At 35.6% G+C, this 17,470-nt stretch overlaps 1 protein-coding gene across 1 annotated transcript in view; it reads right to left on the bottom strand.

Moving 5' to 3' along the window:
• ptprt (protein tyrosine phosphatase receptor type T) overlaps positions 1–17,470 on the bottom strand; it is a 308,462-nt gene that overhangs the window by 146,463 nt on the left and 144,529 nt on the right. Inside the window, exon 11 of the mRNA XM_013908559.1 lies at positions 11,317–11,426. Within this exon, the coding sequence (XP_013764013.1) occupies positions 11,317–11,426 (110 nt within the window). The remainder of the gene's footprint in view (positions 1–11,316; positions 11,427–17,470) is intronic.

Here is a 17,470-nt window from a genome sequence, read left to right as displayed (position 1 = left end):
AGATCTTCCATCCATTCTGCATCTGAGAGCGTCACAAAAAACGTCCTGCTTTTAGCCCTATACTCAAAGGTGTAAGTCCTTTGCCCACCTGATAGCTGTGTGGTAGCCTATGTCACCATATTTGGTCTACAAAAGTACAAACTGTCTGATAAAATTAACAAATTTATTTACATCAACAACATGGCAAATTCTTGTACACTGTCTTACACAACACTGTCTGGTATAATATAACGCAAAAATACCAATTTCAATTCTGGATTCATTTATCAGTCACTTTATCTTGCAACTGCTTCTAAAGTCTGGCAATTTTCCCCATTAGATTTGGACAGCTATTGGTTGTTACACCTCGCAGTTCAGGTCCATCCAAATATGAACTTAATTTAAAAATACAGACTATCTTTGTTAAAATTATTAAATGTGATCACTGTGAATTTTTAGTAAACACTGCCTACAGTAACATTCATAAAACATTACATTTATAGCAAAGGTGTGCACAGCTGAGCTAATATGTGAGAAAAAATAAGTAAAATATTAAAAAGTGAGAATAAAATTTTCATAAGTACGGGAGCCAAAACACTTGTAATTGCCAACTGAGGAGCTGGTTTGAGTTGACTTGTGGGGTTCTTGAGGAGCATGTGATTGGCTAGAGAAATGGGACTGTAGCCCTCATTGGCTGTACATCAGGAAGTCGTAATGCTTGAGAGATTAGAAGGTTGCATCTAATCCTGCGTAGCGATGGGGGATGGATAATCCTCTCTGACTATTACCCCCTTGTGCAAGGCCTGTGTGTGTGTATGAGACAGTATGCCTGTGTGTGTTTGTGTTACTGCGACTAAATATATAATCCTCTTCTTTTTGACTACAGGGAGACAGATTAAAGTGATCTTACTTCACAGTTTCAGTACATTTTCATAGATCTACATTTACTGATACTCCTTTATTTCACATTTATTTTTGCGATGTATTTTTTTTTTTATTGTTTATAATCGTAAGATGTTAGACTGTAGCATCTTATTGTAATAACATGCAAAATACAAACATAGAGAATACAAGATCCCAAAGAACCACTGTTATCAATTGGAAGAACAAAGAGTTTGGCAGCAGATGGTATGGTTGCAAATGCCCTGAGGTCAACATTGTGGAGCGAGTCTGACGCAAATCATTTGAGACAGCTTAAAAGTGCAAAAAAAGTTCTCTATAACATATTGTATATTTTTTTAATAAAAGGTTCAATTATACTTTACTTAATTTACTTTTTTCAACTTTTTAATTAACTTAGTGTGACATAACTGAATTAATTAAAATATATACAGAATTAATTTTGGAATCACACCTATTTCTGTTGTAACACATTTTTTCTGAATCTTTTTGTTATATAGTTGAAACAATTAAAATGGTTTTTTGCTCATTTAAAATTATCCTTAATTATGCAAAAAAAAAATTTAACACAGAACACAGTAGTTTAGTATTACGGGTTTTCATGTTAAATCCTTGGAAAGGAGACAAAAAGGGGAGGAGTGGCAGCAAATAACAGAAAGAAAAGAGTAATAAAATGAACAGTCTATAGTGCTTAACTTCATTCGTGTCAGTGACTCTTGTCTAACTTGGGTAGGCTATTGTGGGACAACAACCCATCCAACCTATCCAATCCACCCATCTCCCAATGTATGACAGAAGTTACAGCAGCAACAGATAATTGATGCCATAAAATGTGTTGATAAGCTGAGGCTCAAGTGGAGTTGCTGGAAAAAACAGAGCCATGATAAACAGTCTGTGCTGTGGGTGGATTGTTTATAGTATTTTAACATTGAATGTAATATAAATTTATTGGTTATCAAAAGTCCTGGTATATCACGACAACCTTAATTATTGTAATTACACGTTATCACCAACACCTGTAATTGTATTATTTAGGGGCATATAAACATGAAAAAAAATTCCCCAAAGTTGAAAATAGCACACAACATTGCTTCATTGCGTTGCCAATAACCTCACTCAAAGCCTAACAGGATTTATTTTTTTTGGCAGTGGTTTTATCTAAAGTTTTTCTCTACTTCCAACAAAGTTTACTGTTTTACTTATAATTACTTAGACTTTGGTTTTGGGACATTTACTTTCATTTATCTTGGAAGTGTGCAAGTATTAAAGGAGTAGTTGTGTAGCAACAAGGCCTGCATGGTACGCTTAGATAGGCTTACTGTGTTGCCTGACGTTAATGTGTTTTTTGCTCAGTTAGTTTTAATGCTAAAGTTTCTTGGTTCATTTTTTACTAGACATATTGTTTTGACATGATGATAAAATTATTCCACTGGCTTTGGAGCTCAATGACCCCTACATTTTTATTGTAGCACTTCTTCAGAACACTGCAGTTCAAACTGATGCTGACTATCCTGAATAGATAGATTTAAATTTAAAAAACAAAACAAAAAACCCCCACTTTTCTAAAAGTGAAAACTCAAGTCTTTCAATAAACAAAACATGGATTTTTAGTTACTAAAAAAAAGAAAAAAAAGAAAACTCTCCTATACTGCTGTTATATACGAATTAGTTATCAGTGCAAAAGTTCAAGTTGCTTATTTTCATGGATAGTACAGGATAATATTGCAATATTTTGCATGGGGATATTGTATTGATACAAGGACATGAAATATCATAATAATAAAATAATTTAAATGCTTTGAGAATACTATCAATTATAGGGCTCATTTCATGTAACACCATCTTGAGATAACATTAGCCAAACAAACACACATTAACTCAGTTCAACCAAAAAACAATCCAACACCGAACACACACCTAGTGTAAAAATACTCACATGAGTAATTATAGGACAATAACCTTCATGTATGAACCAAAAAATAAATAAATAAAATAAAAGCAGTGGCTTAGTGATTGTGGGGGTTCTGTTTCATATTCTTGTATATTGTGGTGACTAAAAGTTTGCTCAGAGCCTGAGGGTGTTGCATGCTCACAATCACTTTTGATCACAAAGTAATTGCATAGGTTGCACAACAGAATGCAAACTGATGCAAACAGTCAGAGTCTGATTTGGGCAAACTGCAATCACTCCCAGAGAGAGTCAGGTTTGCGAATAATTGCTATCTAATCTATAAATAAAAAGACCTGCCAATATGTTGACATCAGTCAGAATGAGTCTTAACTCAAGGGCATTTGACTCAAGTGGCTACAAGCTGGTTGTGTTCTGGTTAGTGCAGGAAGGTTGCTGGACAGAAAAACAATGGTTAAATGTGCATTTCTGTCTGTAGACAGCACATTTATCTGATAATACAGTAAATTGCTCTATTATCATAAATAGATTGCTTTTAATTGCAAAGATGACCCCATTCAGTTGCAGACCGATATGTCTGATTCCATCATTGCAACATTTATGGCAGCTTTTAGTGAGATAACTTTATCTTACAGGATAAATCAGATACCGACAAAGTTAAAGTTTGAGGGCATGAATATGCAGTTGAAAAACTGTGACAAATTGGGATATATGTTCTCGTAGCATATTGTAAAATGTTAAAAATCAAAAAGAGATTCTATTGTTAGTGAATTGTTTTTATAATATAGTGTTATGGTGTGGATATCACCATGATAAAGTAAAATCATAAAAATAATAAATATTTCAAACACACACACATGCAAAAGAAAAGAGGCTGTGTAGTGAAGGGCACATAGACTGACAAAGGTGTAAGTGATACTAGGCCATACCCCTACAGGCCAGACAGGCAGTGTGACAGAGTAAATGGGGTCATCAGCTTAAGGACTTTCAAGCTACACTAAATATAGCCCATTATTGACAAAAAAGAAAAACAATACACAGAGAGAGAGAGAAAAGTAAAACACAAGATGGATAGAAGTTAATGGCTTAGATGAGATTGCTTCTTTAGCATTTATGTCTTGATTCTGGCTCTGTTTACACTGTGAAAGGGGGGGGGGGGGAATTAAAGATCTGCATGCTTGTTCAATTTATTTGTCATTCTTCTTTCTCCCTTCCTTCCCATACTTCTCGCCTTCTGAAATACTTCAGATCGTGTGGAAAATAGAAGAATGCAAGGCAGCCCTGGGGCATTTATGTGTGTGAACAGTTTCCCTTAACCTGTCTTTTCATCTCCTATATTAAATGCTCTATGGCATAAGTCATAACTCAAAGTCTAGAATTACTAGGCAACTATGACTTCAATGAATTTTGCTGCAAAATGAACAGATTTCTGCTTTTGTATTTCTTATACAAAATCTGTAATTTTGTATATGATTTTCAGAATTTAGTCATTTATGTCAGAACACTCATTTCTTTCTTGAATTCATTTATAGGCTGCTTTGAATATTATTAACGTTAAGCTGAAATAGCTATTATAACTCATTAGATACTCCAGGTAGATACCCTCTATGAAGACTTTGGTGGGTCAGTGGGAGGCCACTCTCGCTTCAATAACTGAGGGTGGTGGCTTCAACAATACGCATGAAAGTTTGCTGAATTAATATAAAACCTGTACTTAAAGGTCATGGGGTTTGTTGCACTTTTACAGGAGACTTGGGTCTTTGCCATGTGTTTAATTGTTAAGTATATTACATCCATTGTTTGTATTACGTCCATTTTTTAAAACTTGTTTGAGGAAAAAACACAACACTGACATCATAGGGGAGTGGCAGATCTGTCACATGCTTTGGTGCGATACTGGGGAGGATAACACCAATGGAGAATTTACATGCACTTATTGATATGGCATCAACTGGTCAATAATCAGTTTATTAATTATCTGAAAGGAATTAAAGGCCTCTTTTAGAAGCTAGTTTTCCCAACCTGTAGCATGACTATAGCATGGCTCAAGTATTAGTTTTCAATTTCAATCATGCGATAATAACCTTGCTTGCACCATTAGAATTTTGAGGTTATGTAGGTGAGGTGAGCCACTTCTGTTCCTCAGTAAATAGTAGAGAGAACGAATAGCAAGATTATGCTATGCAACTGATGTTCTCCTAATGAGAAGGAATCATTTCTTTGTTCAGAAAACAGCAATATGGGGAGAGAATGTTACTGTACTACATGGTCAGCTGTATCTAGAGAAATCCACAGCTTGGAACAGAGTAACTAACTGAATTAAATGCCAGACTGGTTGCCAGTATTTATTTCTGTGATTGATTAAAACCTCTATCCGCAGAGAGTTGGAAGGTAAAGTTATTTGCACACAGGACCAGACAAGAATAACTACATACCATACTAGTCACCAATTTCTTCGGTGTGTTGGATTAAACAACTCAGAGGTTTGTCAGGAAACACTCATATTCTTACCCCAATCTTGCAGATGGATTTTGGGAATGTGGGTCAGACCTGAAATGCATCATTGCATGGAGTTGGGCAGTCATGATACAGTTATTGTTGCCTTTAAAAGAATGCATAATGACTGATTTCTGATCTACAGTTTCTGCTGTTAAGGACTAATTACATTTATTAATTAGTAGCTTTTCAATTAATGCTTGACATTAATTTTAAGAAAATGAAATGGAACCATATTAACTTTTATTATCCATATACCTGAAGCATTTTCTAGGAGGTTATAATTCTGAAACACAAACTGTTTCTTCACTACTGATGGAATATATATATATTCCATTTCATATTAGACCTAAATATAAAATGCTCTCACTTGCTAGTTGGTCAAACCATGATTTGCTACTCTGCTTGATTCTAATCAATGTTAGCACCAGCATCTGTTTAACAAGCAGGGGTTCAGAAATAACTCTGCAGAGACCAGCAGGGAGGTGAGGACTAGCAGAGAGGACCAGTGATGCTTGAATGGTCTGATGAGGCAATCAAAGAAGGGATTGACAGGGCCATGATCTGTGTGTGTGTGCAAGTGTGTTTTTGAGTGCACCTCTGCTCAGTTCAGTAACCATCAATAACTGTGTATTATCTGAGGTCTCACAGAGGCCTGGTAAAGTTGCAGGGAAAATATAGACTTCATATAAACCAGTGGAAGCCTTTAGTTGTTCACTGGCTTTCTTTTTCAAAGGTATTTAAGTTGGCCTTTTTCCATGCCCAGCAGAACATTAAAAATAAAAATCCATCAAGAGTTCTCAAATTAACAGTTTTAAGCCAATATTCACGACTCCAACATTTAACCTAATTGCAGAAAAAAATCTAACTGCCTGACATCTACCGACCAAACTGAGTACCAATTAAAATTTACCATGCAAATTCCAGAATATTAATGTTAAAAAATAAAATAAAATAAATATTTCAGCTTTGAACTCACTGTAAACTTCCAAGGAGGAGAAGAAAAGACCTTAAATAAACGACTTGCTCAAAAATTGCTTATTGATTTTTTTATTTTAGAAAAAAGGAGGTTACATATAAGCAATTAACTGGATTTTTCTTGTGCTTAGTGCATGGGGATGGTTGGAAAGACTGATGAAAGTTTGTACTCTTACTGGGGATAAATATCAGCTAATACAAGCACCATAGTCAGATTAAGAGCTAATTAAATGCACCATACTAATCTAAGAAGATTAGAATAATACCTTGTATTAGGACTTTTTGTAGTCCTGTGAAAAACTATGTACATTTTTACTACTTCCATAGGAACTAACAGGATGATTGCAGCCAATTGCTGGTAATCAAATGCATTTGATAAAATGATTAGCAACAACAACAACCTTTATTAAAAAGTACCTCACACCAACTACTTCTTAGTTGGTTATTGCTGCTAAAGAGGAAGATGGTTCTATAAGCTACTGAATCACAGGGTGTACAGAGTTTTTTAAGGGTTTTTGAATTAATCCTGTAAAAACTTTTTTTTCATTTGATTGTATGTCATCTTCTCTTTTTTTGAGCAATATATATTAATAAATTATATGCTGTTTCATTTTTGCCTTTCCTACCTCACCTGCAACCAAACATTACACTTCTTTTTGCATCCCTTTTTCTCCAGACATTATTCTCATTTTCTCAAATGAATGGAGGACCAGAGAGAGTGGGGGAGGAGTGGGGGATCCCTTTAGATCTTACCCAGATGTGTCCTTTAATCCTGTAATTAGCTGCAATTACGGTAATAGATACAAGAGATGGAGTGATCATATTTGCACACTGATTAATTTCTGTAATCTTGCTGTATGGTAAGAACTATGTCTTCTGGTCAGATTTCAACTTGCTCACTGAATGCTTTATCTCTCTCTCACACTTCTGCCTTCCTTCTTCCCATTCTCCTTATCTCTCTGCACCATTTCCCACCTCCACAAAGCTACCCTGAGCCCACCCCCCAGTTTTTCTCCATACTCCTCAATCCCCTCTTTGTCCTAGGTGTAATTCATCTGGTTTCTATCCTGAAAAGGACGCAGAGGGGAAAAAAGGAACACACAAGAGACAACAGAACAGAATAGGACACAACAAGAGGCCCTTTAGATGTTGCAGATGATGCCTTTAATCCTGTCAATAGCTGCAATTATAGTAATTATCTCTAATAGCAGCGCATTATGTTGAGGCTCTGATATGTTTAACAGATGATGCTGAGTCGTGCCGCCTCTACCAGGCAGAGAGGGCAGAGAGCTTAGATTGGTGTTGATTTCATTAATATCAAACAAGGTGAAACTGATGATGGTCCCAAGGAGGTTCATAGACTGAGGACATTTTTGTTTTGTTTTGTTTTTTCAGGGTCTGGGTTGAGGTCTAATGGAAGTGTCAGACATGGTACTAAGGGGTCTTTTAGAGGTGTAGAATGAGAGAAGAGACTGGAGATTGATGGTAGTAAATATAAGGGGTTTGAGAGAAAATAGGGATAATTATATCTTTGGAAGATGCTCTCAAAATAAGATTTGCCTTCTGTGTTACAAGATGTGTAAATCTGCAAGACAAGAGGAATAATCTACAGCTAAAATATACAATACGTTAGTTACTAATCTAACCTACAGCAACCCAGCTTTATAACTGTAACATCTGTTTAGTGTGTGCTTAATATTTACAGATTTTACAACTAACTACAAAAATTAAGCTGTTCTGGATGCAGCTTGAAAGATGACTTTCTAACTTGCACAGCAAATATTCTACCTTTTTTAGTGAAAAAAAATTGTAACTATCTGTGAAAATAAATTCTGTATAGGTTATAAAGACAAAAGCCAGTGTTGTTGTCTGTGGCAGAACAAAGCTCCTGGTTACTAGATTTATGGATGAAATAACTACCTTTTCTGATGGATTTATAGTCTTTATTAATTATAGTTAAGGAGACAATAAGTCAGGCTATACTTTTCTCAGTTTCTCAGTCAGTATTATCCCACATCTCTTATAAATATATATTTTTAAAAGACTGACGGTCTGAACACACGTGGATCAGTCATTTAAATGTGGACCTTCACTAATTGGCGGGCTATGTAACAGTCGTTACATCTATCCTTTATTCACAGTTTATGGATTACACACTTTAAAGTCCTCATACACTTAATACACACATGTGGAGACTAGTTGGTCTTTTTTAGAGCAACATCTCTTTCCTTGGTAGCTCATTCTCTCCCTCTTTCAGACGCGCACACAAGCGCCCTTCCAGGTCTTGATGTGAGGTAGCTCCTTGATGCAGTGATATAAGAGGCAGACAACAGACCAAGAACGGGTCAATAATTCATTAGATAGAGGACTCAACTTCAACCCAAATAAACGTACACACACACACACACACACGCACGCACACCTATCTCACTCAGTTCCAACCACTGTATAAAAGACTGTCAAAGAATAAGTCTTTCTCCCACTTTGTCTTGCGACTTAGACTTTCTACTTTCCCTTTATGATAATTTAAATTTAATCCTGAATTTATGGTCATATATGTCAATTATTCGTGGATGAAACTATATTTGATATAAATATGAACTGTCAGTGGTTAGAGAGAAAACACTGTTCTTGTGTTTCCCTGTATCACCTAGTTTTAAAAATAAGACCATATGAATGAAAAACAAACAAGACATCCGGCTAAAAAGGTTTTTTTTAATTATTGCATTTTTTTTCTCCTATATGGCACTTGGGAGCAGAAGAATGCACAAGGCACAGGGGTGTGATGGTTAGTATCATTGCCTTGTAGCAATAAAGTCCTGGTTTTGAATCCATTTGCAGAGTTAGAACGTTCCAGGTACACCAGCTTCCTCCCACAGTCCAAAGACATTAATATTAGTTAAACTGGTGATTTGAAATTGGCTACAAAAGTCCAGAAGCCAAAATGTGTGAATGTGGGTTGTGAATGGTTGTTTGTGTTAGCCCTGTGATAAGTAACCTGTCTAGGGTATATCGCTTTTCTCGCCCCATCTTAGCTGGTATATACTCCAGCCCAATCCAGCTGAAGACAACGGTTTAATGGATAATATACATTCTTATGTACAAACGTACATACAGTATACACTGTATGTACATAAAGCATAATGACAGCCTCCTTTGGGGCGGTGTTCCTTGGTTTGGGATAGCCCCTTAGTACAAATGAAGAGAATCGTAATGCTACAGAAAACAACATTTTCTAGACTGGTTTCAAGCCCTCGTTTAGGGACTTCAACCCCATCCACAAACTCTGAGATGCAGTATGAGATGGGGCTTATTGCCCAAGTGTTTATACTTTCCTTTTGGTGGAATTAGTATATACAACACAACACAACACAAAACAAGCACTGAAATAAACCCATCACAACAAGCCAGTCTCAGACAGATAGAAATGGGATGCCACGAGTGACAAATCTGAATCAGCTGTAGCTGCATTGTGAAGAGTGCCTCAGTTAAACACCACATTAATCTGAACATCATTTTTTATATTATATATATATATATATTATATATTTCATTCTCAGTTCATCTTAACTTGTCTTATTTCATATCGTTAAACATCATGCATCTAATTAGTTTTACAAATTAATGTGTTTTAAAGAGTTCCTCTCTTTCCTTAAACCACATTCTCTGTCTATCTCGGTCCGAAACAAACAAGTCAAATATTGTTTCTGTAGCTATAGTAAGAGAGAAAGCTGCAAAAAAGGTCAGCCAAGGTGAAATGAGACACAAGATCAGACTCAAACTGGGATCATGCTTGCAACCCTCTGCTTTACAGTAGTCACAATTCAGTGGTTTAATTCCAGAAAGATATCCATTTAGGGAGTAAAAGCTCTTGAATGTTGTGCCTGTTAGCAAGCGTCAATGTGCTACAGGCTGAATTTGGCAAATTTAACAAACATCTTAGAAAGCATAATGAGGATTGATTTTTCTTTATATGTATATAATTTAGGTATCTTACATTTAAGTCATTTCATTTATCAGTATCCTGACATTTAAGGCTCCAGCGTGTTTATAAAACAATAACAGGCACCTAGGCTTTAGACGCTTGATTTTCAAAACTACATAAACTGCTGGGATTACGACAAAGTGGAACTAAATGCCAGGAGAATGGTACTTGTTTGACTGTATTGTGACAAGTATAAAATTTGGTGGAGAGGGCACTGCACAGAGTCCTGACCTCAACCCAACAGAGCAGAGACTGTGAGCCAGGCCATCTTGTCCGACATCAGTGTCTGACCTCACAAATGCGCTTCTGGAAGAATGGTCAAAAATTTCCATAAACATACTCCTTAACTTTGTGGAAAGCCTCCCCAGAAAGGTTGAAGCTTCTATAGCTGCAAAAGGTGGGCTGATATCACATTAAACCCTTTGTATTTAGACTGGAGTGTCACTGAAGTTCATATAAGTTTAAAGGCAAATGAACAAATACGTACTGACAAGTTTGCCTAATGCACAATCATGCACCCCTCTGTCACTATAAAACACAAAGGCACAACCACAGACTCAGAACGTGCCTGCATGATTTTTTGTAAAGATCCGATACTCTAGAAAATGTTGTCATGCATTAAAAAAAGAATTGCTTTTTTACTAATTGCTGTGTTTCATACGTTTAATCATTAAAGCATCTTAATATAGGAGACAGGGAAAGACATATAGTGGTATTTCAGCAGGACTCTGCAAACCAGCACTAAGCCACTGATCCCTACACATTTACTCTTCTTTTGGGGTACTTTTGTGCAGCAGCTTGTACTTCAGTATACACTATGCACAGTGGTTAGAATAATTTGAAACTGTTACATCACTACAAGTTTTTCACCTTTCCATAATTCTGTTACAATATTACTGTGGTGTGCCCAATTACATCTGTATTTGTTATTTTTTGTGTTTGATGTTTTGTAAGCAACTGGATGTTTCCTTCCTCCCTCCCTTGCTTTCGTCCTTCCTTCAATCTATCTACCCGTGCATCTGCTCATTTTTATAACTCCCATTGATGTTCTTTGAAGTCTTTCACTGACCTCATACAATTTGATGATTCCATTGGTCTCGTTGGGAGCTTTCCACTGCATGAAGATCTTTTCTTCATATGGCGTATTCTGCAGAGATTCCATAGGCACTGATCCAGGAACTGAAAAGACACCAAGTACATAAAGTATAATAATACATTACAACACAAATATGTACTCATATCTGAAGAATGTACATACAATTATATTCAAATAACTGGTTCACAAACATATGTATGTGACAAAAGTATTAATAAAGTATAGGTATTACAGCAGAGATTATAAACTATTTTAGAAGTATGAAATGTATTTATAGTAATTATATTACAATATTACAATAAAATAAAAATGTTCATTGTTTTCTGACATTACCATCTAATTGTCAATCTCACTAAAATGTCTTAGGTTGTAAAGAAAGTCAACTTTCCAGAAAATGAATCCACACAATCATTGAGTCCATTTCTAATAATCCCCAAAAGAGCAGTTAGCACTCGAATACAGAGTACCAGTTGAAAAACACAAATTGAGATAGACATAAGCAAAAAGGCCGATGTGCAATGTAATGACTAAATAGCACATCTCAGGTTCAGTGACTCTAAATATTAAAGGGAGGGAGTAAAAAGAACTATGGAATCAGAATCAGAAGTAAAGAGAGGTATATTAAATTACACTAAATTACAGTTCAGCTTCTCATGATTTAATTAAATTTCTTGAGTCCAAAAGTTTCAAATGTCTCAGAAGGTAGAAATATTCAATTACCTGAAATTTAATTATAGGCTTTTTTCTCCCTTTGAGGCAGTGTGAGAAACACTGTTTGATCTGGAAAACTTGATGAATGGAGGACATTTGCAACTATTAGGTATGATAGGATATTTCACAATATTTCTTATAGTGTGAAAGAATGAAATATTTTGCTGACATGCAGCAATACCAGTCTATGTTAAAAGAATTCTTATTTTAAAAGAATTATTCTTTTAACATAGATATAGTCTCGTCCAGCGGATATTGATATTTTATCACATGAAAATGAGGACATAACGTCATACGTAATGTGATTTCCTGAGAAATGTGTCTTAATTAGCAGTTCAACATCAACTACGCGTATTGAAAGTTTAACGACAACCTACGACTTTTAGGTATTGCCATATTATTGTGCAGCTCAGCTGTAATTTGTAAAATGAACCCAGTGTCATCCTAAGATGAATGGGAGACAGACAAGCTGTAATAATGTCATGTAGAGATACATCTTGAAGCACCCTGTAGTCAGTGAATAATGGAACAACTGCTGAGATTAAAAAAAAGACAGCAGCCACTGAGATTTTCTTGGGCTATGGGCAGATTTTCTGGCTCACTGCTGGGAACGCTACATCCAAATCAAACTCACTGGAATGAAAAGCCTCAAACATAAAATTTTATTAGCTTACAAAGTCAATTACCAATTCAATGTCAATGGACCAACTGTCTCTAGTAAGGGAGAAACTTTTATCTGTGTTAATGATTTGATTCAAAGTTCAGCAAGACTCGCATTTTGTGTATTTATCATTTAAGGATATTTTACAGTAAATGATGTCTTCTTCCAGACATTTGGTATCCATCCTGTTCTTTGATTGTAATGAACACAACTTTACTTTCAACCCTTAAGTTCAACTAAGATCAGTTGACTGTATTGACACTTGCTCAGAAGATGTGATTTCTTCTGGATTTATTAATCTCAAGGTGGATTACTTTACTATCTATTAGTCTATTATAAAGCAATGTCCTCAATGCTTTAGTTTTTAATTAATCAAAACTGTTTAATGATTGTGTTGTGAATTAAGAAATTCTGCCAATGGAATATTTGAATAACTGATGGACTAAATCTGATCACTGATCACAAATATTTTATTATGGACTGCAGTTTTTTTTTTTTTGAAAAATAAAAACTGTGTTTCCGAACAGCTTGAGTACACTGCATTTCAAATCCAATGAGTTGGAGTGAAGTGAAGTGAATGGTTATCAGTGTAAAAGGTTGTTAATCAAATTATAAACTGTGGGGTCAAAAGATACTGAGCAATGAGGATCCTGTCTGTACAGGGAAGCGCAGACAGGACTACTTGTGTACAAAGACAGTTGACTCATTAAAATCTACCTAGTAACAAGAGTGTGAGTGTATCAGTGGGGTTTTCAGGATGAGGCAGGCTTTCACATGTCTTCATGGAGGTACACAGACAGAGAAGAGGTGTCAGACATCTCATCTGGGAGTGAAGCTGTCAAACAGTCGAACTCACCAATTCACACAATGCGTTACACATAAAAGCAGAAACATGCAGTTACACACAGACACATGCACTAGACCCTTGAACACAATACTTACACACAGTTGCACGTACATACACTGAGGGGTGTGAATTGCTCTAAATGATAAGAAGAAAGAGACAGTGTGCCAGAAGGGACAACCAACTGCAATGTGCAAGAATTCATGTGTGCTTCTATGTGTGCATTTGTGTCTGTGTGCATACTTGTTACTCTTGGTTTGGAGACTTTAATCTCTTTCTCTAGTCTCATTTTAGGAAGCTAGTTCCCAAAACATAAATCAGTAAGCTTTGCTGCCAAGTCCTGCTTTTGTTTAGGTCAAGGACAGGATAAGGCCTTTAACTTCAGATTTTTCTGTCCACCTTTCATTTTTACTTCATGGCTACTTACTATTTACGTACATATATGAGTAGAGTTTTACAGTTTAGAGTAAAATGTCATATATATTTGTAATATTCTGGATATTTATAATTGAGCTTTTTGTATATATTAGAGTCATTTCTTAAATTTTGTAACTTTGTAATATATTGTATTATTTATTTTAGTCCAGTCTGTTACTGTTCTTATGGTCTTGGAGCAACTGACACTACAACGTTTTCTTAGGGATTATTAAAGTATTCTGAATCTGATTCTGATCATTTATTGTATGTTGACCTTAATTCTGATTGTTCTTGGATGAACATAATGTTGGCTTACATAAAAGTTAAGCTTGTGTTGGTTTTGGACTCACTGTAAGTCATTGTGAATGGCAGTGTTGGGTAAATGCCTGTGAGGTAAGGCAGAAATGAGTCTGACAACTGCAGGACGCTTTTACAGTTGCCTCAGTCTGATGCCCCTCAACTGAAAAAAAGCATTTTGGAAAAAGAATTCTGCAAAGTTCCACCATTTACAGCCACAAATTGAATCTAACAAAGATGGATGTGCCACAGCTAGTTCTTTTACACTTGAGAATTGGCTGCCATTATCCATCTCTCTCTATAACATCCAACAGTTTAAGGAAAACCCACAGTATGGGAAGTTTCCAACCTTTTCTGCTATTTTTAAAGCCATATAACAGTGACATGACAAACACAACAAAGACCAGTCCTTCTGAGGTTGAAAGGGTTATATTTAAAAACTCCACACTTATCCACATTTCAATGCCCAATATTTAAAAATATTAAAGTTATTTTGTTGTTTTGGCCCCTTTTTGGCTGTTAGAAGATTAAAAGAATTTCCTACATTTCCTACAAAACATTTCCTAAAAATATACTTAAATGAAAGGGTGGCTGTGTTGCATTAAATGAAATTTATTGCAACACAGCTGCTCATACCTATAGGTTATTAAATACAGATATTTGTGTTATTATTTCTTATATGAGAAAATAACAGGTTAGAGGATAATGTAACAACAGTATGACCATTTATCGGTTACATTACAAATTATGGCTCATGACTCCAAACCTCAGAGTTAATGTTTTATACCTTAAAACCCCCAAAGATCAGAGCACAACAATGGCACATGGAAAAATAACAAAGATTATTGGAAACTATTTTTTGACTAAAATTCATTCACAAAGTATTCTGACTCACAGCTACTGAGATGCACAACAGAAAGCACACAGACTAGTAAACTATCAGACAAGTCTGACAGGAATATTTTGATTAGTAATTCTGAGGTGTTGATTAAGGGCCCAGCCTGTGGAGCATATCAAATTACCCTAACAAAGAAATGCAATTAATTGCTGCCATTTTTATTCAACACCTTATCACTCACTTCTGTGTCTGTGTGTGCACTCTCATCTTTTATGATGCACAGTGTCTACCTGAAAATCGTTGGATGTTTGTGTGGTACTTCTGTGTGTTGTCTCTGCTGTCTGTGTATGTGCACGTGTGTATACCAGGTTTGCATATCTGTGTGGGGACCACAATTGAAAGTTCACTATACTTGTGGGGACCAACAGCCTTTATGAAGACAAAATCCCCATCCCCACAGGTTTGAAGGGATTTTTGGAAACTCAAAATGTAGTTTTAGTGTCAAAGTTACAGTTAGGTTTGGGTCAGGGTCAGGCATTCATTTTTGATGGTTTTTGTTAGGGGTAAGCGACTATGGAAAGCGTTATGTCAATTAGATGTCCCCACAAAGATATGAAAACACAACTGTGTGTGTGAATGCACGTGAGGAGCCTTCTGTTACTCACAGTGTGTACCATGACATCTGTGTATGCTGCTTTCCAGTGTGTGCATGACTCACATGACAAACCCCCGTATCTGCTGTGGTTTGCATGTGTTTGTGTGTTCCTGTGTACCTCGGGGGCTTGGACAGAAGAATACAGACTTCATTGAAAAGATAATGGCAGCTGTAACACATTAATCATAACTTGATTAAGTCCCATCATGCTGCAAGATGAATGGCCTGCTTTATTACGCCAGCAGCTCTCTCTTCTGTGTGTGCCCCTGTCTTGCCATCTCTCTCAATCTTTCTTTTGTATTCACATTTTTTGTCTCTTAACCCTCTCTTGCTTTCTAAGTTTGGCTCAAATTATCTTTATTGGCATGAAATAAATCTCTGCATTTTATCCCTGGCTTTCATTTGTCTTGCGCCCTTTATTATGCAACAGACCTGATTGTTTATATGAAAATTTTGACTTTTAATCTTTGTCAGTGTTTCATCTTGTAGCAGCTGTTTGCAAGAAAAAACTAATTTTAAAAATCCCTCTAAGTGATTTTGTGATTATCTCAACTATAACTATGTAAGAGTGAAGTAAATACTCTTTTAGTCACTATTCACTTTGAGCTATTTTTTCCATAACAGTGCTTTCTTTTTGTTTTTAACATAAACAACTACATTTTTTTCTTGCAGGGAGGGGGGAAGGGGATTATTTAGTGTTATGTAGTGTGTTTTTTTACATGTTGTTCAACACAGATGCTTAGCTTCCAGGGGAACAAATAAACTCATCTTGACAAATGGCAAACAAGCAAGATTTACTAGCAGTAGTGCAGGATTCAGTTTTCATTGTGATACAAGGATTTAGGACAGATACATGTTTGCAGTTATAATTAGAAACCCCTCAGAAAGTACAAGGGCAAGATTTGAATCATTTGAAAAACTTCTTTTTGGCAATCAGACCACAAATAATCCCCTTCATTAAAGCCAATGTTTTATCCATGTGAAAATTCCTATTCCTATGTATACAGTGGGAAAAATAATTATTTGATTCCATCCTGAAGTTTTCTCACTTACAAAGAAATTAACTCTTTATTTAACTCTGTTTTTATGGTAGTTTCATTTTAGAGGAAAGAAGCAGAATAATGACCGAATTTTTTTTATTTTATTTGCTCTTACTTCAAAATAGCAGCTACAAACCCAGACACTAACAATGACTAAAAGTCATTATTGCCATATAAACAATGAGGTCTGTTATGTAATAAAAAGCCCAAAACAAATGAGAGCCAGGGATGAAATGCAGAGATTTATTTCAAGCATGATAATCTGAACTGAATTAATACATTTCTTTTAAGAACAAACCAGCATAAAATTAAAATCAGTTCAATCCTTTGGAGGTAAACAAACTTAGCAGGGAATCAAATCAATATTTCCTCCACTGTATGCATCTAATCTATGGAATATTAAATGTTAAATGATTCCGTTAACATTTTATATACACAGTAGCGTCTCGTTAATTTTTTAACCTGATCTAAAGTTGTCAATAATGGTAAATACGATTATGCCAAAATACTCGTTCTATTGTCATGTAAAGATTTTGTCCTGTAGGATTAGAAAATTTGACTTTTACATCAAATAAAAGTATAAGAATGATTAAAAGCACATTAATGTAAATGCACTTCTACAACTTTAAACGTGCTCTGATAAACTGCCTTCCTGAAAAGTGAA

Source organism: Pundamilia nyererei, unplaced genomic scaffold, assembly GCF_000239375.1.
Source record: "Pundamilia nyererei isolate P.nyererei 1_Seehausen unplaced genomic scaffold, PunNye1.0 scaffold00012, whole genome shotgun sequence".
In the NCBI taxonomy this organism is placed as follows: domain Eukaryota; kingdom Metazoa; phylum Chordata; class Actinopteri; order Cichliformes; family Cichlidae; genus Pundamilia; species Pundamilia nyererei.
This window is presented reverse-complemented; position numbering and strand designations above follow the sequence as displayed.